The sequence below is a fragment of the Melanerpes formicivorus genome, unplaced genomic scaffold (genome assembly GCF_026170545.1).
Source record: "Melanerpes formicivorus ecotype bairdi unplaced genomic scaffold, bMelFor1.0.p_v2 SCAF_21, whole genome shotgun sequence".
Lineage (NCBI taxonomy): Eukaryota > Metazoa > Chordata > Aves > Piciformes > Picidae > Melanerpes > Melanerpes formicivorus.
Genome location: NW_027142373.1, coordinates 3821236 through 3845638, shown reverse-complemented (window position 1 = coordinate 3845638; position 24403 = coordinate 3821236). Strand labels below are relative to the sequence as shown.

Here is a 24403-nt window from a genome sequence, read left to right as displayed (position 1 = left end):
AGCTGCAGAGATAAAAGCATCCATTTTATAAAGGTTGATAGTTCTGTGATAGAAATCTCACCGAGAGAGGGAAAGGGAAAGAAAATAACCTAAAAATGGAATTTCAAAGAACAGTGCAGTGGTTCAGCCCTGCATGATTGCCTTTAAGAGTTAAGTAGAAAACCAATGGTAGTTTTGTCTTCCTGATATAATGAAACTACTGAATTATCCTTTCATTTCCACAGATCAAGAAAAAATAATTAGGAAACTCGAACCTTCATAGACATTTATCCATATGAATGAATCTTTAATCATTCTGCTTGTCTTTGTGGCAGGGAAGTCATCTGTCAGGTAGCTGGGGTTGTCGGGGCTTTGCGGTGGAGTTGACACGCATGGCAGTTTAAATAGCAAGCCTCAAATGCAAACTTTCTGGCTGTAGAGGAGAATGTTGTGTCTCTTTCTGTAGCATATGTTACGGCTTATATGAGGAACGTAAGGTCTTTTCTAAGGAAACAGCCTTTCCAAATTAAGGCAGCATACAGAAAGCTTGATCCTCCAATTTGTGTGACCTTTGGGGACTCAACTGGAGTTGGCAGATTTCAAACCCAGTCCTGTTGGCAGACCAGCTCGCCTCAATTTTAAGAGGCCACCAAGAGGTCATCAGATCTGCAATGCTGTGTAGTCATCTTTTCTCTCTACCATATTTTTTACATAAAAAAATGTTGAGGAAGCTGGAAGGCTGATATGAGAGCTGGATTGGCTAAATCTAGCAGTACCAAGGGGAGGGAACAGTGACACATATTTGCTATATGTGGAATTCTCTGGTATTAAGGCAATATAGCCAGGTATTACAGGGAAAACTAGCAAAGGCAAATCCAAAGCTGAAATTTACTTCATTTCCTCTTTTCCACACATTATAATTCAGGTGTTATAATACAAATCTATTTCTTCTCAGTAACTCAGAAAGAACTAGGCGGTGGGAATCCTCTGAGCTGTGAAAGAAGAGCTCTGACCCTGCACTAAACTAAATTGAATGAAACACCCTGCCCTTTTGGAAATCTTGTTTGGTTGTCAGATCTAAGCTTTTGTATTCTCTGTTGATGGTCATTATGTGTTTATGTGTTAGAAATTAATGAAAGAATAAGAAAATAAAGCAATTATCAGTCATGCTTCCCTGACTCTGTAGTTTTAATATCGCTAAGTGCCATGGGAAAATGACACGAAAACACTGTATTGTCCTCCGGCAGCCTTGAATGCATTGTTGCTTTCCCTAAATGAACTTTGGCAAGACTGAGTCCTCTTCTGTGTTTAGGCCTGGCTTTGAACATCTTACATATTTTTAAATAGTATTTACTGGTTTTTGCAAGTTTAAAGAAACAAGTTGCAATCAAAAAGTTTTGGGGTTATTTAAAACTTTTTTCCCCGCTTTTGGCATTAAATGTTGGTTTTGAGACCACTGCATTATCTGTTCTGTGTTGTAGATATCTGTATATAATAAGTATTCTGGAATACCTTGGGTGCTTTTTCTTTCTAAAGTAACCTCATTTATGTGTCTTAGTTGTTTATTAGGTGTGAGTTGTTTGGACATCTCAATTCTATCAGGTGGCTATTGAGCTATCCAGAATCATGAGAGAAGAATGAGCACGTGATAGGTTCAATATAGTCAACCAGAGTACACTTCCAGTATATAAATCCATAACTGCTTGTACACATGCATGCATCCCACTGGAAATGCCAGATTTCTTCCCACATATTGCCCTACTTATCAGCATTTGTGCTTGCAGCAAGGCAACCATTTGGCTCCAACAGAAGTAACACAGTAGGCTTCAACACAGACCCACACTGCTAGCTGGCTCTCGGTGGCTGTTGTGACCACTTAAGACAGTATATTTCTCATTAACATCCTTTCAATCAAAGAGCAGAATTATAGGCTGCTTTTTTTTTTTTTTTTTTTTTTTTTTTGTTACAACTATGCAGCCTGGATAAGAGAAAAGATTGAAGTACTGCTTAGCCTGGTTGTCTCCATGCAGGGCTGAGAAGCAGGTATATCAAACCTTGATGATCAAGGAAGAGGCAGCTGAACAATCTGCCTGCTCTGCTGTGACACTGTGTAGCTTTAACTTGTCTGTCTGAGGTGCTGGATAGCAGTTCAGCCATGGCAGTGAGGAATTCAGTGTGCTGCCTGCCCAGATGGTTATCTGCTTCTCAGGAGAATCACACACTCCACACCGAGCATGAGGCAGAAAACAACAACATTTGAAAAAAAGAGAGAATTTATGCTTCCAAGTAGCATAATTAACCATTAACATTCTTTGCCTGTATTTGTTCTATGCAGGAAATGTGAGAGAGGGCAGAATAGGATGTTAAAAAGATTAACAGGTAGCTAGAAAGTGCCATTGCGGATCCTGCAGTAACAGTTTGCCCTGAGCTCGCAGCTCCCTGAACTGCCTAGCTAAAATAGTCTTATACAAGCTCTAGACCCCAGGTCCTGCTTAAAATAGCACATTCCAGAGGGTTTCCTGGTTTGGGAACATGTAGTAGATAGTGTGACATCTCCTTCTTCCCGTCCCACCATAAACTCTTCAAACATGGAAGAGATTTACAAACAACATTTGAATGTTAGTAACTGTTATGTACTATTGTGAATGTTTGACTGAACCACAGGCATTTAAAACTATGTTGGACTAAAATTTGGTGACTGACCAACCTGTGAGACCACTTTGGGCACGGACATTTTCAGTGACATTCATTCATGTTTTAATATTTTCTTTCATCTCTTCCCTTCGTTATACCTTTTAGCATTTCCTGAGGAGTAATTTACAGCCATGTAAGATTCTATAATCTTGTCCAAATTCTTTGTTTTTATGAAAAGTAATAAGTTCATCAGGCAAGCAGACGATGAGCTAGAGGAAGGTCAAACTATGTCAGCCTGCAATCAGTTTGTGCTCTTGCTGTCTGCTCTTTCTGCATGCTATAAAAAATACGCGCCTTAGAGAAAGAGCTTTCACTGGGTTGCCATTGCTACAGCAACCACTTCCTCTCTGTGAATCTGAACCAATGACTGGCTGAGAGTTTGTTGTTTGGGTAGTAGAAGGCCATGGAGTAGCAGGAAAGGAAGCAATGATGCCTTTGTAATGTATTTTTAGACTAAGGGTTGGTGTTTTGTTTTGTTTTTTAGCTTTTGTGTGCTTGTGGTTTTGTTTGTTTTTAATTATTGAGATCTACAACAGAATGCTGCAGATTAATTCTCTTGACTTGTACAGAACCAGCTCTCTTAAATGTGTCTGCATTTAAAATCTTCGAGCTTTGTTTTTTCCACTTTCAATATGTCTTTGATAGCAGATTACAGCCCAGAGTGCTGGCACAAACTGTAATCGCATGGCTATGGCAGAGTACTGTGCTGTGGTCTGAAGGAGGAAGAGAACCAGGTTCTCTCTGAGAGTCTTATCTATTTATACATTTTGTTGTTACAGTTTTCAGCTTTATTCCCTGGTGCTACTGTACACCATCAACTCCTATACCCAAAGGATCTGTTCCAAATGACGCAGCTGGCTCCAGCTAATGAGGAAGTGGTTAACTTTGGAGCAGAAGTGCAGCAAAGCCCTTTGTTCACATACGTGCAGAGCTCCCTGGAGTTACCAGGAGAGTCTTTCCAGCCAAAGTGGCCTTTTGGAAACTTCCTTGTAGCAGAAAGTTTCAACACCACAGAAAATTCGTTGTGGTGGAAAGATATTCCCACTTAGAAGGACTGAGAAATTGTTTAATCTGTTACTTGTGGTATACAAAGTCTATAGTATAGAGTGCACGGTCCAGCACAGAACCAGGAGCTACTCCTTCTTCTGCTGTCACTGGTGATCATTTCCACTATTGCTGGTATCCAGCAGAGCTGGGACAGAAAAATCTGTCCTAGAAGTGTGTAGCACTTATTTCTCTTAAATGCTGCATGTCTTCACTGATAAACTGTCAGCTGTGACTTACAGCTTCTGGATCACTAGGCTGTAACTTTCTCTGCAGAGTATGAAGATACTTATCGCCATAAAAGCATGAGGAATTATATCCCATTTAACCCAAGCATTAGCACTTTATTAGTATGGGTAACTTCCTTAAAGAAGGGAAGCTTTTGTTTCTACATCTCTCATGATTTATTTTGCCCATGTGAAGTTTTGAGGGGTTTATGTTTGCATCCTGATAAATGTTTGAGGTTTTAATGAAATTGTTGTGAGTAGGTTTGTAGTCCTGCACTGTACTGGATTTATCAGAATAATTCTGTTGCATTTATATGATGTATTGTGGCAGACAGTGGGCATTATTTTGATATTTACTTTAAAATTATCACTAGCATTTTGCAGACAATGTATTGAAAAGTGCATGTGAAAGGATGTGACATTTGAGGTTTTGGTAGCAGGGTTTTTTCCATTCTTGAACTGTACAGTGTGGCTTAAAAGGTTTTATTTTTCACATCTTCATAAGTACAGTGAACCTGTGTATTCTTCTGTACTGGTTAAAATCTGCAGTTTTGAGATAGTTTTCTGTACCTCCCTCTGCCCAGTTTCTAGGTTCTGTTCCAGAGGAGATACTGGTCGTGTTTGTAATGTTCTAGACTTTGCTTTAAAGGGTTTGTTTAGGATCTGGCGCTGGTCGCTAAAATCAGATAAGCACTGGTAGGATGCTTAGTGCGGTGACACCATCTGTCGAAAACATCTGGAGCCCATATAGCTTCACATTTCTGGATTATGATAAAATTGAATTAAGCCTCTAGAGTCCATTGTCAGTAATTCTTTGCCTTCATCCTCCTTTTTCTGTTATACATGTGGTGTTGAAAGAATGTCTATCTGGAAGCTTTGGAGTCTGTCAGTCAGTCAGGAATGTGGTCCTTCCTGGAAATTTTGCTTGGACTTACGTCAGCGTTTCCGTTCTTTGCTGTGCTGGAAAGCAGCAGTTCTGCTCATCTGTGTGTTGTAAAAGTGCTTGCACCTTCATGGGGGAAAGAGGTGTCAGGGAAAGGTTCTGCATCCTGTAATTACTACAGAGAAGGACATTAGATGGTAGGCACATATTGTCCCAAGCATCCTCACTTCTCCAACATGTGCGCTCCACAGATGTCACACTTGCATTGTGTTCTGCAGCCAACTTCAGGTTTCTGGCCCAAGAGTTTATTTGGCTGCAGTTTGGATTTTCCGTAAGTCAGTAGCCAGCAAACAGATTTCTACCCTAAATGTACTTACTACGTGTATTAGAGATTGCATGCTTGTAAAAAAGGCATCAGTGATAAAAGAGCTGCTGCAGTAGTGACTTATTTCAGCATCGGTAAGTGCGGGGGTGGCACCTGCAGATTTATAGGGTAGATGCTTAATCTGCAAATATTTGTTCTGATGACCTAAGATGGAAACATTTTATCTTCATTTTGGTTTTGAGATTTCAGTGTATTTTATCAATCTGGGAGTAGGGAGGAAAGTATGTCTTAATTTCCTTCTGTTATAATTCAAGCCTTGCTCTCATGTACTTCCTTCCATCAGATGACTTTAGATACACATAATATTTTCATCACCCTAATCTCTAGGTTAGATGCAGAGATATAGGAGTGACCTCAAAAATTTGCAGACACAGAATTGTATCAAACATTATTTTTATCTTCAGGATGCTGGCTAAAAACAAGTGTGTTTTAGAAATCAGATTGAAGTCAGTTTTATTTTAGAGGATCAAAAAGTAAGGCAAAGGAAATCTTCTGAGCCGTGAATACATTTTTGTTTCACTGGAAGTAGCAAACAGAATTTCACTTCCTTCTGAATAAGACATGAGAAGACAGGTTGGATTTGCCTTGTTCAGCTTGTGAATAGTAAGTAGAAAACTCTGATGCTCGGGGTTTGGGTGGGTTTTCTTTCAGTTTAGATGGCATATCTTAAGAAAATTCTCCCTTTTTCTTTCACATTTACAAGCAGAATTCTATTGCCTAAAATGCATCATAAGGAACTTACTTACCAAAAAATGTCATTGCAGAACGAGAGCCTTTGTGGTCTCTTTGGATCTTCTAAACTCAACAGTTTATAGACAAAAGCTTTTTATTTTTTTTTCCTTCTGAAAGCATCAAATTCTCTGTGCTTGGTAGTTGATGTTTTTGGTATGAGAGAGATTTTGAGAAGTCACAAAAATGAGTAATTACCAAAGAAGGGTAATTAAAGAAAAGAAGCCTGAGGGAAAAGAAGTTCTACTTAAACATTAAGCCAGTACCATTAGCCATGCAAAAAGAGAAACAACATTTCAAGAAGTGTGAACAGATGCACCCCTGTGCAATCCTTTCATAAAGATAAACCTAAATCCCAAGTCCACTTCTGCACCCTACTGAAATTTGAAAGGCTCAGGGGGAATATGTCCAGCTTTGAGCACTGCTAGCCCAAACTGAGCTGAATCAAAGTAAATAAATGTTTAATAATCCAGCACTTCAGAGACGTTAACCTTTATGTCCAAACCCAGCTTTGTGGCTCAGGCCATTTGATGCATTGCATGTCTGGCGGACCGCAGCACTTCCTTTCTTTAGCCAATAAAAATGTGCTTAATATGCATGGCACACAAGTTTAGCGTCTTCTCCTTCCCCCTTCCTCCCCCTAAATGTTGTTTATTTTAATGGAAAATCACAGAAGAGATTTTGCTGCCTGGTTTAATAAAGGAAGCTTCTCCACTAATCCGTGGGGAATGTGACTTTTCACTGTGGGCAAACCAGATTCACGTTGCACCCTGTGTGTAGGGCTGGTGCACTCTCACTCAGGGCAGGGATCAGGAAGGAAGCCTACACTTTTCCATTCTGACATTTCCTACAATGTCTGAAATGGAAATAGCATTTTCCTGGAATATCAGGAACAGTTTGGGTCACTGAAAAGCCTTGAGTAACCTCTACAAAAATCGTTGAAGTTTTACATCATTTTACTACATTCTAAGTTAAAATTTTAGGAGATTTAGTAAATAACTCCTTGAGCCTTCAAATTTAATGACAATCTCATGAATGGATTGTGGTCAGCAAATAAAATAGGCTTTCAAAATTATCTTGGAAAAGAACATCAGTACTATTTGATAGTTATCAAACCAGTTTTGCATGGTAAGGCAGAGTGAATTGTGCCTGAAAAGCAAGAAACTGTAATTAAGGCATGGCAGATTTGTGGCTTAATCACAGGCAGCTACTCGTAAAGAGGGAGCAGGAGATGTGAAGAGCGTTTCAGTACCATTGCTGACCAACTGGTTGTAAGTGGGCATGCAACGTAGTAAGTCTTTTGTAGCTGCACTTTCTAGTTTTGTGCACAGAGGACATTTTAGGCAGCCTCCTGAAAATGTTTATGCATCCTCTGTAGGAAATAGTTGTATCTTCAGAAATACAAACCCAGCACATTAGCAGTATTGAAGTGAAAAAGCACGCAGTGTAAACGGCTGGAAAAAAATGAACCAGCTGACTCACTGTAAAATATTGCTAATATTCTTTAAAATTGTATGAGCTCGTACACTGCTGGCAAACAGCTGGCTCTTTTCAATAGCACAGCTGGTGCAGAAACACAAAATGACTCCCATTTGAACAGGACATGAGTTATATTGGGCAAAACATTTGCATGAAAGCAGAAAATTTGCAACTCCATTTTCATTTGTTTGAATCCTCATTGTACTCCTATTAACCACAGATCTGGACCTGCTCCTCTTGATTTCAGTATCACTTGTTTAGATTGTAAGCCATCACATGCCAGGATACTGCAAATGTAGAGTAAGCCATTTGTCTTTAGCTGAAAATCCTAGAGGAGAATACAGCCTTTCTGAACAACCAGTATGTTGCTGCTGATCTGTCATTCACGGGAATTTAAAGAGACAAAGTATCTTAAGGATGTAATTTCTTCCTTGAAAAGGCAAAGCAAACATGAAAGCAGCAAGAACTGCACTTCACAGCATGCAAAAGTCAACTCTTCCTGCTGCAACTGTTTGTTTGTGAGGCTGCAAAAGCACTTTCCCATGAATTTGGGCAATGCTAAAGACTGCTGATGCAAGTCCCAGATGTGTGGTGTGTTGTGAATCAGAGAGGCATAAGGGGATTAATGGACAGAAAAGGTTCAAACTCAACTCCACATTTTAACTGGTCAGATTCTTCATATATTACTAGAGTTAAATGACCTTTATATCACTAAAGGGCTCGTATGGCTTTCTGGGGCCTCATATCACAACAGTGCCTCATATTTACATTTACATTCAGATTTTAGGACACAGATGTTTCTGGTTGTTGGTGCAGCCTTTCTGCTCAAATTTTCCATATGGCTTTTGTTCATCTGGCTGTTTTTTTAAATGGAATTACTTTAGACCATTAATTGTGTGCCAGTTCAGAAAGTACTGTTGCTTTCCTGACAGCCCATTCTGTGTTTTCCTGTCTTAGCTTTCATTTAGTCTGAGGGCCACTAGGCAGGCAAATTACTGGGCAGGCAGGGTCAGTTCCCTCGTTTGTGCTGTGCTGAAGTGTAGTGGACATACTGCCAGAGGGACAGCATCCCAACAGAAATTTAGGCTTTGCTCTGCAATGGTTCCAAGTCTGACTGGTTTCCTTATTTCCTTCCATAGCACTGTCCTGCAGTAAAACTTTGAGGTGGTGGTGAATGGGAAGCCAGGCACTTCTGTTTCTTGCATAGCTGCAACTCTGAGAGACAAGAAGTCCAATGGAAACCAAACTTTTATTTCAAAAAGCAGGCCAAGTGGGAGACAATATCCCCCAGTGAGGTCCCTTCCAACCGAAGCCGTTCTGTGATTCTATGAAACTACACTTTCCTCTATGCTAGATAAACCCAATCTGGGACTGTTAATAACAGGGGAAACAAATCACCTTGTCAGTACCTGGGGCTTGTGTCACGGAAAAGATTTTTCTTAAGTTATTCTTAATAGCTCTGAGTCATCATCTCCACAAGTGTGGGGATCAAAAGGCACAATCTGGATGCTCCATCAGCCAGTGGTGTGACTGCCCACGTGAGGGCTCTTCCTTAACGTCCAGATGAGTATGTGGATGCATTAGGCCTCGCCCATTTCAGCAGGTAGGTGGAATCATGTCTAATAATAATAACATGAAGGATTTATAGTCAGTGAGTGAGATAAGAGAAACCACTTCTGTTTAAGTAATTACTGGTTAGAACTCAAAAAAGAAAAAAGCAGGTGTGTCTGCAAATCACTGGATTGAGGCTAAAATTGTTCTCTCTCAGACATTGTCTTTAGGTCTGAGGCACTCATTTCTGTTTCAATTAATCAACTATAAAATAAGGATAATGCTTCCTTTGCCTGTCTTCAATATCAAATTGTAAACTTCTCATATTTATGGCAGTGTGGGCTTTAGGGCTTGACTGAAACCTGGAAACAATGCAAATCAAAACAAAACACTCAATAGGAGACTTCAATGATGTTTGCTCAAGCAGCTACGTTTTCAAACAATTTATTCCAGACATAAAACATCTTCTGTAAAATTGTTGTCAGGAGGCCATGCATGTTTGGACAAGTAACTTAACTGTGGGTCACCATGCTTGCTTCATGGTGAGACTTTGAGGAATGATCTGAATTTATTTGGAATAATTCTAAAGATGGAAGTTATTATACAGGTGCTGAATAATATTGCTGTTCATTTTTTTTAGTTTAAAAAAATGACCTGAAATGAAGGCTTGGAACACATTCACCAAGGAGCACAGAAAGAGTCTTCCAAAGGCTGTGACTTGAAAGTAAACCAGAAACATCTCAGTCAGTTTGAAGATGGTTTTCTATTAATGAGACAGCATTCTGTAAATCAGAATTCCTTAATCAAAGAGCTGCTGTTTTTCTGTAATCAATGTCCTTGGATTCAGCGTAGCTAGACAGCTAGCACTGCTGATGTTGATTCATTGTATTTTCTTGCTAGAGGGAAATCTTTGCTAAACTGAGGTCAATGACAAAACATTTTTGCCATCCATGGAGGCAGGATTTTGCCCTTTATAGCTGCCCAGGCAAAGCAGCACATTTGTGCATAAGTACAGACCTGTTTCAGTTTGGTTGTTGCTTGTTTTCTGTTTTGCCTTTCTGACGACAGGATTAGAAGCCACTGGCATGTTTTAGTATGAATCACTGTGTGAGAAATGCTTTCCATTGTCAAAATGCAGCACACTGAACAATCATCATCTCTAATAGGTATAAAAGACATTCAGCATCTCCTGGAGTCCAGCCTCTAACTGCAGGGAGGGATCTCACTGCTGACTTAGAACAATAAATTGCATGAACTGAAGTGGCAGCACCATCCCTGATGGTTTAGCCGAGTTACAAAAACATCAGTGCATATGAAAGGGTTAACAACGATTCTTTTGACTGCGAGAATTGCCATGGAACGTGCAGGCAGTGATAAATCTGTTACATTTTCTGTGAGCATTCAGATAAGAACTTCAAGGGTTGGCATGAACATTTCAGATTATGGATACCTTGAGCATAATTTCTCCTTTGAGAGAACACTGCTTTTTACATTCCATGTGAAGTTTGAAAGGTTGTACTCTAAAAGCAGTATTAGATCAAAAACTGAACAATAGTCAGTCTGAAGGAAAAAAATCAGGCATGTTTGTACAAGGATTTCTTGTGCAGCTTCTGCTGAAGACAATGGGAGTTCTACTGATGAAAGATGTGTAGGGTGGACTCCTCCAGCCTCCCCCCCCCCGTTTCAAGAACACAAAAAAGGTGATTCTAGTCTCGCTTATAATTTTAAGTCAAATCAGATTGCCCATCATGATGTTGTTGATAACATAAACCTTGTTTCTTATGTGACTAAACTCCCAATAGGCAAACACCATCTGCCTGTTGAAGGAAAAGAGAAATCACCACTGAGACAATGCCCTTCTCATTATGAGTTGAGAAACATCAACTCTACTGCAAAAGCTACAAGGCAGTATCTTTAGAAAGCTCTAACTCCACATTCAGAGCATTTATTTGTTGAATTTCTTTCTTTGATACTGAAGAATTTTCCCCCTATTAAACTGAAGAGTTTTCAGACAAAGAGCTTTTCTTTGGAGGCAAATTCTGATCAGGTCCCACTCTGTGAAATTTTACTGACTTCCTTGAAGTGGTCTTGGAAAGTGATCTTACAGCTAAGAACATGGAAATTCAGCTTGTGATGGAGTAACACAAATAACAGTGGCACATCAGTTTACCCTGGCAAAAGCAATGAGTGTTGGCTACTGCTGTAAAATCTTTCTGAAGGGATATTTCTCCACAATACCAACAGGAACTTAGAAAAAGTTGTGGCTTCCCCTCCACCCAGACATTTACATTTCAGCTGCCTCATTGCTTTGGATTTTACTCATGTAAATTTAAATATACCCTTATTTTACCTAAAATAATAGTTGTGTGTGCTCTCATGTAGTGTAAAGTACTATAATTCTTCTTTTTGTCCTGCTCTAGAATGACATCAAATTTTTATAAGCCAGGTAAAAAAACAATCAATACACACAAAGGAGCTAAGTTAGCTCTTTAAAGTATGTGTAAAAGTACCTGTGTTTGGCAACACACAGCTGCTTTCTCACAGGACTGCACAGTCGTGCCAGTAGCATTAAAGGTGGCTGTTTCCACTTGACTGGTGTGAGGTCTGGAGGTATGGAAGTCATGGCCTGGGGAGAGGTGAGTAGCAGTGGGCTCCCACAGAAGAGCTGTCCAGCACCAGTTGTGGTGGTGTTTTCTTCAGTGTTTCCCCAAGTGAGAAGCACCACGCTGAGCTGCCTTGGATACCTTCTATGAGGTCTTGGGTGTAACTGGAGTGTGAATTTACATCTCCTCAGAGAAGCAGAATCTTTCCTGTAGCACTGACTGTGCAACATGTGTAAAACAGTTTCTACTTGACAACATTGCTCATCATCTGAGGAGTGCAGCTTAGCCACCCTTAACCCTGTGCTCACCTTGAGTCACAGGCCTTGTGATTTGATACTTTGTTAGCATTTTGTGCAGGAGGGGCCCATGAAAGAACAACATCTCTGTTAGCAAAACATGTGGTTTTATAGATGGATATCTCTGAATCATGGTGCTGGAGCAGATGAATGCTTTAGCGCAAGCCCATTGTTCTTCGTCTGTTTCAACACACATTCATTTTGATCCTTCTGAGCCAGTATTTCCAGCAGATACTGAGCTATCCCTTACAACTGAGAGAAAAACAGCAAAGGACTACAGGGAAGCAGGAAATCAAAGCATGCAGTGATATGTGCAATTAGGAAGCACTTGCCAGAGATGTCCATGGCAATTAAAAGTTATAACTTTATGGAATAACAGAATTATCAGCAGAGATCTCAATATAAATATTTGGTTTGTGGCAAGCTGTAATTTCTCTCCCTTTTCCTCACCTAACCTTTTCAAGTTCCACAGTGTGTAAATTCCTGATCTCTTTCCTTCCATTAGAAGATAAACACCTTATCACCTTTGCTCTTTTCTAACATCCTTATCACTCCAGGGGCAGTAGCATCTTCATTCTCAGGTGGTCTAATTGATACATATCTAATTAAAGGCAAAGCATTTTTTTCTCAGCTTGCATTCAGCTTTGAAGTATGGTGCTTTGATTTCTGACCCAGAGAACAGTTTCATGTGCCTGAAAGTTCTCTTTTTTCCAGCTGTACTTCTTGATGAAATACCATATACTGCCTTTGTCCACAAACCTTGTGTACCAATGATTCATTTATTGGTAGTGAAAAAGAGAAGACAGATTTTCATGGAGTTAGTTAAAAAGTATCTGTGAGGTATGTTGCAGCTCCTCAGAGCCTTGGAGATATGCTCAAATATGATGAGGCAGAGAAGAGAATGATTCAGTAGAAACTAAGGTAGATAAATGGATTAGCAAGAAAAATAATTTCAGGGTTTATCTCTTAAATAGGCATATTTGGTGTGAAAGAGGTACCAGGGGTGAGAAAGCTGAATATCCAGGCAGCAGCAAATTGTTTAAATAGCATTATTCTGCTTATCATTTCAGTGATTACTCTGCTTATCACCTTAGGAACATTTTTAGGTAGTGAGCGAGTAGATTCTTCAGAGTTGTATGGGCTCTAATTATGAATAGAAGGGAGAGGAAAAAATGTTCTGTGCTCAACACTGTTATTTCCAGACAGTTCTAATTTGCCAGCACATAGGTAGAGGTTTACTAGTTTCTTCCAGTGTTGCAAGGGTCCCAGCCCGTATGACAGCTGCTAGTTTTATGACAACTATATATTTTTTTTCCCTTTCTGCCTAGTCCTCTTTTTCACTAGTTCCACAAGTTTTCAAAGTGGATTATGTTCTCATTGTGAGATGTTTGAAGGAAAGCAATGGGAACAAAGCCACTGAAATTACCTAATTAGGTTAGAGGAGAGGACAATAGATCCAAGGTTCATCATCCTTCCCCTAGAGCACTCTTTTGCCTCTCAAGAACCTTCTTATAAACTTGAGGCATTTTTAGTACTTTGGAACTGCCAGCTGAAAGGCACTTTTGGGATGCAAATCATTTGCTTCACTGGCAAGGAAGGAGGAGGTTCAGCCCTTCCACTAAGAGAATGTTCTTCCTTTGATGTGGACTTCCTGCCTGCTGCAGGGGAATGAGATGGGCTTAGGTGGAATTTAATGAACTTCTGTTGGGAGCCCTCCACGCTCCTATTCCTTATAATTTTGTTTAGTAAGATGTTGGCAATGATTAAGAAGGTCTTTGATGGTCTGGAGTGCTTTTTCCCCAGCTATCTCTCTTTTGTCTTTTTGGGCTTTTCAAAATACTTGTTAGGATTGCTATTTATAATGTGTAATAACCACCAGAATCTCAGAGTTGTCAGAGGTCAGACAGTTGTTATCCTTTTGTTTGCTTGTGCTGAGCCAATATTTGGCAGATTGAGTGGTAGCTCAGCCTTTCTCTAAATTAATAGGTTGTTCTTTGTGTCTGAAGTGATTGATGTGATGGAGGTGATTAGCACATACATGCCTAAATGAATTATAGGTGGGGAGAGAGGGATCTGAATGGAGAAAACAGGATAGGTCCAAGGTCATATGCTACATCAAGAATGTGGAAAGGCCTCAAGTGAGGAGAAAAATCTCTGACCCAAAGATGTATGGGGAGGTGCAGTTTCACTCTAAAATCTGTGCTAATGAAGATTCAAGGATGTACTTGCTGTTCTGCTTCTCTGGAGGCAGAAGCCCTGGTGTAGATGCAGACATCCTGAGAAGAAAATCAATTGCCGGTACAACAATTTATTTTTCCGTGATAGCAACGTTGGCTCAACCCTCCTGGGTTCTGGCTTCCTGAGTAACTCAGAAGCCTACAGAAAAAAAGGGTTATTTAAGTGCTTAAATTAATTTTAATAATATTGCCAAATTACTTGTCTCAGAATTATTTGTTGAAAGCCTTAGTATCTACATGAAGGTTTCTCTTAAGAGCTGTCACTCCCATTTCTGTGGATCAACAATAGTTATCCTGAGTGTTTTTTGCAGGGCTTCGTTATTTGGCATCATGTTGGCATGATTGGAGAATCCTGTGTCCCTTTTAGAGTTCACCTGCTGGTTAAAATGCTCTTGCATGTCAGCATGTGGAAGCAAGCAATAAATTAATTGTTTATTCTTTACATATACTTACAAATAGAGACTGAAAATAAAGGACTGACCTGATTCTTTCCATCTGCATACACTTGGGGTTTGTTATTTTTCCCACAAGTAATGCCCTGGACTCACTAAGATAATGAGGGGACCCTGACTCATGGGTCTAAATGAAGCTGCAAAATGCTGTTTTCCACTCTTGAACTGCCTTTTATTTGCACACAGGCTGTGCCATTGTGTGCCACTGGCTTTGGAGTACACCTGTATTGCGTAAAGCTAATACATTGTTCTTGCTTTTGCTTTGCAGTACAGAATTGGACAGCTGTACATGATAAGCAAGCACAGCCATGAGCAGAGTGACCGAGGTGAAGGTGTGGAAGTGGTGCAGAATGAACCCTATGAGGATCCAAACCATGGCAATGGTCAGCTAACAGAAAAACGAGTCTATCTCAACAGGCAAGTGCAAGAAAACGCTTTCTCCTAGCAAGGGCTGCAATAAAAATTTGCAAGGAATACCCCTTCCAGGCCTTCCTCTGTCAAGCAGAACACATTCCCATTAATAGATGCCATGGGAAGAAGGCAGGTGGGACAGACCCATGGCTTGAAACAGGGATTAGTTGTAATTTCTTCTAGAGTATAATTTCCAAGAGAAGGAATTATATCATGAAGCTCAGGACCTACTGAAAGTCAGAACTGTTTTCTTTTACACTTAACTGTCATTTGGTTTGCCAAGATTAAGAGGAAAGTGAAGTCAAAAAACTTAAAGCCAAACCCAACAAGCACCCCACCTCCCAAAAAAACCCAATCCACTAAGATGGTTTAAGAGTTTTTTTGCCTCATAATATTGTCACAAAGCCAGTGTCCTGGTACTGGTGAGAAGAGATTGACCTCAGCAAAGTTAATTAGCATTACAAATGACCATTAGGCTTGTACAGTTATGACCTTCTGGACCAAAATAATAGTTCTAAAGACATGAGGGGAAAAACCCCTGCTTTCATTTTTCCAAAGTTCCATCATTTCTTGAAGTGAAAGATATGTCTCCTCCTGTGGTGACATTACACTGCTGAGGACAGATGCCTCCACACTCACAGGCAGAGATTGTTTTTATAAATATACTTTTGTGTCCTGCAAAATATATTGCTCAATCTGTTCCCATTTTTCCTCCTGCTGATCTAATTGAATAGCACTGCTTTTCTCAAGTTCTGCCTTTCCCCTGGGCCTGTTTCTTTTTATTAAACTTACACTCTGCAGCATTTGGGCATGGAAACACTACAGCTATTGCTTCTGCCCTGCAAGTTACTCCTCCACTGCAAACCTGACACATCCAACCTTAGCCTGGGCTAAATTGAATCACCAGTAATGTTGCATGCACATACACACACACCAGAGTCCAATAATATATATCTTGCCAGAATTTAATGTGGTTGTGATTGTAACTCTGCTCTCTCCCAGGCTAGAAAAATCAGGACAAAAAAAAAAAAAAGAATAAATGTGTTCCTGTTATAGAGCTCCCAGAAGTTGTGGGGGTTTGAATGCTTCTGGATATTTCTTCTCGTTATCTTAAAAAGAGAAATGGCTATAAGAATAAAACCAGAACCACCACTTCAGGCTAATTCAGAATAACCCCAAGGACTGTGTCCTGGGAGGATTTATTTAGGAAGCATGTAGTTTCCAGTAGGGCAGGTTATGGAACAAAGCACCTCTGATCCAAAGGCAGGTACAAACATTGACTTAAGAAGATCTGTGTGCCTACAACAACTTGGGAAGCTTACCTAAAGCCATGGTGGGTGTACAAGGCCAGTGGTTTAATGCTAATTGTGAATACTCTGATAATCATCACCAAATTTGCTGTTTGCATCTGGGCTGGGTGTCACAATACCACCAAATACTGCTGTACTATTGAAGGTTTGTGGAAAGGATCAGCAGGTAGCTGATCAGGCAGCTCTGGATTTTGCTGGCAGGCCAGGATCTCTGTGAAAGATTTCACTCAAGGAGACATGCTGCCATATGAGATGTTCTGAAAGCTCCTCTGCCTGACCACCTTGAGGAACAGGACTTCTTACACTATTACAGTTCTCTCCCTCATCTCTTCTTCCAGGATCCATCACTCTAACTTGCTAGCTTTGCTTCCCATTACTTTGCTCTGGACTGATCTCTCCTGAAGAAATCTGAGCATATCAGTGATGGTTTCTTGGAAAGATTTGTGCATTGTTTGCAGTTATCTTTTCTCGCCTGGTAATACTTTCATTCTTGCAGAGGATCATCTTTGTTTACCAATGGTTTCAGCTGCACTGCTTGAAGAAACCCTTCCTCCCTGTGTGCTGAAGGACTCAAATTCAGTTGGGGAAGGAAGAAATAAATTTTTTTTAAAAAAGGAAAAGGGTAAAAAAAGGTTAATTGATCCACAGATCAACAAAACAGAATTATTGGTTTTTCTTTCTCTGAGTGGACCCTTGGAACAATTCATGTGCGTCTGTGACTTGCTGGCAGCTCTGGGTATAATGTGTGTTTTACTCATGAAATTGCTTGTTTTAGAAATGTGCTGTACTGACAAAGATAGGTAAACAGACAAATACACTAAAAACAACACTAACCCCAAAAAGCGGAAAATGAGCGACAAAAACATTGCCAGTAAAATTGTGTAGTGTCAGCATGAGCCCCTGTTATGTTTACAGTTATTTACTGTTGGAGCATTGCTTTCAGAAGCTGAAAGTCTACATCTGTATTTACCATTTAGGCATCAGAGTCAAGTTTTGCAGGGGTAAGGAAGGGAGCAAAGAGAGAGCATCATAAAAACACCCTGCCGAAGGCTGACAAAGATGTGACAGAGCAAACTCTGTTATGCAGTATGTAAAATGCTACTTAAAAGACTGTATGCAAGAGAAGAATCTGCTTTTGAGCAATGTCATCAAAGAGCAGAAGTCAATGCATTTGATTTGAGTCTTTAGATAATGTACTAAATTCTGCATTTTGCCTCTGGAAAAGTACAGTATTTATGTGTAGCTATGGTTCAACTAAGCCTTTGTGGGCCAAACTCTGCATTTTCGTCAGAAATTTGCTAATATGGAAGCTTGATTTACTTTCTGCACTCAGTTACCTAAACAGAACTGTTTCAAACACTTCCACTTGGAAAACTGAGATTTTTCAAAGCACCTGCTGGAGTTCACTTGAGATTCAGTCATCAGCTGAGTGATCTGCAATTTCAGCTGTCCCTGAAGCACAGTGATCTTTGTGGTCACCAAAGGTCAGCCTCCCTTTGAGTGACTCGCACTGCATCTTTGTTCCTGGCAGCTCCAGTGCTTATAATTGATGCCATTAAGAAAGGGTTGAAAGATAAATTGTCATGAACTTGCCTTTTAAAAATGTTCATCACTTCTTTAGTACTCTGTGTGACCAGACTGCTGGAAATGAGAGCCCTAAGATTCACGATAAAGAAAATACTCCCACTCTTCCATAGTAGCATTTAATTACCCTTTAATGATCTTCCCATGTCCTTAATTTCTTATTCTACTGCTGCTGCACCACCACTTTGGTAAGCTCTCGTGACAGGTTGAGCTCTGACATCAGTTCCATTAGTTCTCTTCATTTTTGTGATTTACTTTTCCCATCAGCAAAATGGCTCTAATGCTACCTCCCAACCTCACAGGGGTGGTTTGAGTGATTGTTCATTTGAATATAAAAGCTTCCTACTCAGGAGCTGGTGTTGGTGTGGGAAGGGCCGCGTGCCAGGTAAGTTGAACACAAGGGTTTGTGTGCTGGCAGAGATATGGAGGAGGAGCAAACAGTCTTTAAGAAGAAATAATGGAATTTGGATCAAAGTGAACCAAAATGACAAATTTTCTCATGACGCCTTGTTTGAGAGTGCCTCCCTGTGGGTGAGGATCCTGTGACAGTTACCTACCTGCTGAGTTCATCTCTGACCAAAGGTTGGAAATCTGTGACCTCAATGTCAATCTAATCAGAGTTTATTGCACTGCCACCATATTGCTCACTCTGAGAGGGCAACAAACTGACTTGGGTTCATAGATGCTTGTGGAGAAAGCTGAGACAGAATGCACAGTCAAGAGGTAAAAATACTGTGGTGAAGTCTAGGTGTGGCTGTGCCCCATGAAACACCTGTGAAATGCTGAGCATGTTTGGAAGCATCTTCTTTTCTGCAGTGCTGATAAGTCTTAACGTATTCTAATGTTGTGTTTCCTTCCTGTTTTCAGCAAGCTGCCTAGCTGGGCTAGAGCAGTTGTTCCCAAAATATTTTATGTTACAGAGAAGGCTTGGAATTACTATCCTTATACAATCACAGGTAAGGAATGAATAGAACAGAGATTATTACTTATTTTTGGAATAGTTTAGCTAAACTTTTGGGATAGTTTAACTTATCTTCAGAAGCTCCATTTACATAGTGAGCCACAGACAGCAAGGTTCTTTAACAATTCCTGTTGAATTGCATGCATTTTTCCATCTTATATTGACTGATATCAGGAAATAAGAGGTTCTGACCTATGGATAGGTAAAAACTGGAGTGTTGTCCCTGTGCAATTTCTTCCTTGCACACAAAACATCAGGTGCTTAGGCTATGCGCTGAGCTGCACCCTCGATTGTCCCCTAGATTTCAGTCAGGTATAGCTCAGCAGAGTATGTGACACATTTGGGGGGTTGTTAATGTATGTTTGCTGTAAGGATCTTGCATCACTGTTTTGTTTCACATTTCTTTTTTTTTTGTTCCCTTTTTTTTTTTTTTTTCCTCCCCTCATCATTGTTTTTTTTACAAATGGACAATTGGAAATCAGAATACACAGTAAGTTTTTCTTCCTCTTCTTATTCTAAAATTAGAATAATCATGCAAAATATAGGACTGGAATCCAAACTGATTCCTTCTTCGTATAACTAACACACAATGCACTCAGTAGTGTGGCTTTATTTCAGTTATTTGTTTAAGAAACTGAGGGTTGAATGTGAAGTGTTTCTGTGGAGACTCTGTGAATTATTCACCTGATTTTTTTTTTTTTAATCACTTCAGAATAATTTGATATGTTTTTAGTCACTGACTGTAGCAAAGAGAAGCCTCTATAAAACAGGGCAAGGCTTTTAAGGTTCCAGTTATTACATGGAGACACGAGAACAGACTTTATTTTATTTATTGTTTTATTAACTTATAAAATGCTCATCTCTGGTATAGTATCTGGGAAGCTGCACAATCTGTAGACAAAATTAAACATAATCTGGGCATAGTGCCCATAAAAATCAACTATTCCCTCTAGCAGAGCTAAGGCAAAATATAGCACATAAATCATGAGAAAAATGGTTTTAAATGTGCTGGCCTCAATAATGTACAGTAAGTTTTCAGCAGCCCTTGGAATATGAGGAGGAGATGACAAGGAAGTTCCAGTTGAAGGAACCTATCAGAAACATCTGCCTTGATTTAGTTTGAACTTCTGACTGCAGATAAAACATAACCCACTTGTTTCTCTGGACTCTGCAGTGCTCAGAATGTTTGTGCAGGTTGTTTTAAACCCAGGAAAGCGTACATAGAGGTACAAGATTTTTGTGTGGTAATTGTGAAAGAGAAAAACTAAAGGGATTTAAAGGCTCAGATCTGAAGGCTGGGGTTTTAGTGTTGGAACTGGGATCACCAGGTTTGAAAATCCAAAAAAACCAGACTGTGCTTTTCAGTGTGTATTGTAGATACTTATACTCTGCTTTTTTCTTGTTTAAAATGCCTTTGACTGTCCCATAATGGACAGTAATAATGAGGAGACATTCTCAGCTGCTGTTGTCAGAAGATATCTTCAGTAGTGCCTATCACAGTTTATATTAAGGGTTTACCCTTTGGTGGCGGGTTTAGTCTGAGGCTGGGAAGATGATGTGTGCTGCTAGATTGCTGTCTGTTACGTGCACTCTGTTTATTTCTTAAACTGAAAGTCAATGGGAATTTCTTAATGTGATTTTTTTTTTCTCCCTGTCACCAAAAGAGACAAGTAGGGATGATTAAAGGGGTGGGAGCAGACAGAAATGTATGTCTGATTTTGAAATGCAGTGCATTAGCAAAACCAAAGAGCAAGGCTGTATTGACAGAATTTGAATCAGGAGGTGATCTTTATCTAATCTGATGAGACAACACCTGGAACACAGGAAGGTCTGTAGAAGGTGCACAGCTACAGAGGTGTTCAAGAGCATCAGTAGAAGTGATTGCAGGCTTAAAGAGACTTGTAAGGAAAAATCAAATCAGTCTACAAATGTAGAAGGTAGACAAACCAGTCACTAAATGACAATCTAACTGCCTCTGGGAGCTGGGGACTAATTACTCACCGTACTGCAAGGAAACAGAACAAGAAATATTGGGATGAGCTTAAGGAAACTGTACTTCAGACAAAAATGTAAACCAGGCTTTGATGGAGCTGATAGATGATGAATTAGGGAAAGAGCGACAGTGTCTTTGCCTCAGACTGTTCAATCTAGAACAAAAATGTTAAATGTATCACTGGGAATAACTCCTGTCCATGTCTGGAATATTTCTCTAAATTTTTAACTTCTATATTCATTAAAGAATTCTGAAAGAAAGAACAAACCCACAGACATTGGCCAAAATATGTAAGATAGCTTGGAAACTCTTAAAGACAGTAAATTCCCTCCAAAGGGTCTGCTGGACATCCTAAGAATTAAGTTGAGCCTCATGTCAAAGAAAACTGGTTCTAAAGGGAGACCAATAATGGGATAAATGAAGCATAATCTTATCAAGTCCCTACTGCTATGTAGTATGTTCATACCTGTCTTAGCCTCCTAAGTTCCACTGTAGATAAAGAGCAAGGACCTTAAAGGCTCAGTGGTGTTATTTCAGTGTGTGTTAGTAATTTGGAGGAAGATGTGAACAAGAGACTGAATCCTGCTGCTAGTCTTAGGTTTTTCAGTTGTAAAATGTGAAGGCTGTTGAGGAAGTGCATTCAGGCACATAAACTGGCATTCAGAGGCAGTGAAGAGTAGTTTTATCAGTCTGGTTTTCCTGTGAAAAGTTAATAGATTTCATGAATCTGACCTTCTCAAGGACCTGAAATTAGGGCATCTTCTAAGAGAAAAAGCTGGGCAGGCATTAAAAAACATGTCCAGGTTATTGTTCTTGTGATGGCAGTATGAAAAACCAGGAGTGACTGAATACATGAAAACAGGAATGGAAATCAGAGTGTCATGATGTTATCCTGGATATTCTGGGCCAGTTATGATGGCTTCTGCTTTAGGGGATGATGTTTGTTACACAGCAAGCCCCTACCCTTGACAGCAAACAGAAAGTCTGCTACCACATCCATATTAATCCCATGTAAAGCCACTGACACTCCGTACTGACTTTACCAGAACTGTTGCACAAGCGATGCTTCTGTGGTATGTAATATGCAAAAAGTCAGGAGAGCATTTTACAGCATAGATTGTGCTGTTTGCAGGGGAGGGCCTCATCAACACTGCAGCACAAAAGACTTCCTCTCAGGAAGATGAGACAGGGGTAATGTCCCAATGAGTGCTGTATCAAAGCTCCTTGCAGGCTTCCTGCTGACATTGAAAGAGAGGAGGAAGTAGAAAAAATGCTTTCAAAGCTAAAGCCAAAGGAAGTCATCCAGCTTCAGGGATACTATTTAGAGAGTGAGATACTCCCATGAAGTTCAAACCCTTCTTTTAGTGGCTGGGGCATTACCGAAGACCTGTATGTGAGGAAGTCTCCTAAATTTACAACAGGAGTTGCTTTAGTCTGGATCCTGTTGTTAGAAAGCTGACAAGGTATCTTGCTAAAATAAATATTCTGGTTTTATTGACAAGGTCCTTTAATATTGTGGGTAGATTGATGTTAAAAATTTGGGGTTTTGTAAGCGTGGAATTACTGTAGTCGGGATACGGCTGAAAGGGAGCCCTATAGGAGTCAGTCCTAGGGATCCTGCTCTGCTGAGTGCTTCCCGTCAAGCCACACATGCTGTTGGGGAACAAGCCTTGCTAGCTGTTGGCTTTCAGAAAGAGTTCCTTTGTCAGTCCCAAGCTAGAGCCTTTTTAATTTAAAGGATGGAGGAAAGATGCCTTACAGCTCTCGGCAAGCCCTAATGTGCCAGCTTATCACAGCATTTAAAATATGAATCTTCAGCGTAAAATATTTATACTATTCCTGGATATGTGGACAGGAATGACTGAACTCTGAGGAGACTTTCTTATTTTTCTTTCTGATGTTGTCCAGCTAGATTAGAAATAATTAGCTAGAAAGCAAACAAAAAAGGATTGCATAGAACTAAATATTGTTAGACAATAAGCAGCAGAGAGCTGCTGTAGTGACCGTTCTAGACAAAAAGAGAGGAGTCTCAAGCAAACAAATGATCAGATCAGGAGTGTATGGAGACTAAAAGCCACAGCACAAAACAAAAATTCACATGATCAGAGCACCCTGAAAATGAGCCTAACAAAGTTTAGCTATCAAGTTGGAGTACAAAGGGGTTAGGAAAAGCACAAACAGAATTTAAGCAAACGCTTTTGAGTTTGAAGATGCAGTTCAAGTGTTTACCAGGGATAATTTCAAGTAGTTTTGCTGTCTGATCTAAACAACTCCAGTGCTGTTAGCAGTACAGAAATGTGAAAACAGCTGGATAGGGATTTTTTATGCATAATTTATGACCTGTTGTTAGTTTCACAATTATAAGTATATAAAGCAAAATAAACACTCAAAAGAGCATGTTTTGCTCTTTGCAAGGGGGAAGAGCACTCTTTCAACCTGCCAACGTCTCAGATTAAGTTAGGAACAGGATATAAATTCAGACTATTTATGGAAAGCAGCTATGGAACAGAAAGCAGGAGGCAACGATTCTTTGATGATGTATCACAGTGACATTAGTTCTTCTACAGCAAATGACTGAGGCAAATACAATTGTTTCATCTGGTACGTGCCAAGGCCCCAGAGTGATAGTTGCTAAATGTTCCACTGCTGACCTGCTAGTTTCTGGTTACTTTTGAGAACAGGCATGTTTCGTGTTTCAGTCAGCTACCAGTTTATTCATGAAGTAAGTATCTGGCAGGGATGGTTTTGTAATTGCTATTTTTATAATGGGATGAGCTGAGAAGGGAACAAAAACAACAACAAAAAAGAGATTATTTCAGATAAACATTGCAAAGAATCTGTAGAGGTTTTTTCCTGTGTTCTCTATCTGCTTACCAGAGTTTGAGATTTGGATGTACCCCATCCAGTCTTCAGTGCACCAAGTTTTCTGCAGCTTGAATATGTGAAGACTCCGCATCAAAAAAGGCAACAGAATCTGTACTGGAGGATTAGAGCCTAATAGAAAGTTACTACCTAAATTCCTGCATTAGTAGATGGGTTGACTGGTGACATTACTGCAGTAAAACTTGTATTTGGTTCCTTTAGAGATTGTGGCACAAGGAAGGGCCTCTCTAGTATTTCTGAGAAAGAAAGAATGTGTTTTTAGAAAGCTGCAAACCTGTATTCTCATTTCAAAGCTTTACCCCTTCAAAACAGAGTGAGTTGAAGTGCTGGGGAGAATTCCCTTTTTCCACCACTGGTTTGTTACAAATCAATCCAGACCCCTCTCTGATTCATGGGACTGTCATTTCCACTTGTGCAAGCTGCTTCTCTCTTCCCTTCTTCCTCAAGAAATAAACAAATTGCTGTTCCCAAGTGCCACAGAAGGAGACCCTAAAGGAAGGCTGGGTTTCACAGTGGTTGGAGGCAACTTGTTAGTTGACTGTTTCATCTTCCAGTTGCTGCATGTAATGCAAATTGTGGGTTTCTTGCTGAGCTTGTTCATGAGAGTTTAACTCCCCTGCTTATTTTCAAGCCCTTTTTTTTGGGTGCCTTGTTCTTACTCTTTCTGTTCAGCAGCACTTCTGCTCTTTGATACCTTCCTGT

The 24403-nt window shown here is 40.0% G+C and overlaps 1 protein-coding gene across 1 annotated transcript in view; it reads left to right on the top strand.

Moving 5' to 3' along the window:
• PITPNC1 (phosphatidylinositol transfer protein cytoplasmic 1) overlaps positions 1-24403 on the top strand; it is an 80583-nt gene that overhangs the window by 22175 nt on the left and 34005 nt on the right. The window contains exons 2-4 of the mRNA XM_068151122.1: positions 14828-14976; positions 18732-18820; positions 19308-19315. Of these exons, the coding sequence (XP_068007223.1) occupies positions 14828-14976; positions 18732-18820; positions 19308-19315 (246 nt within the window). The remainder of the gene's footprint in view (positions 1-14827; positions 14977-18731; positions 18821-19307; positions 19316-24403) is intronic.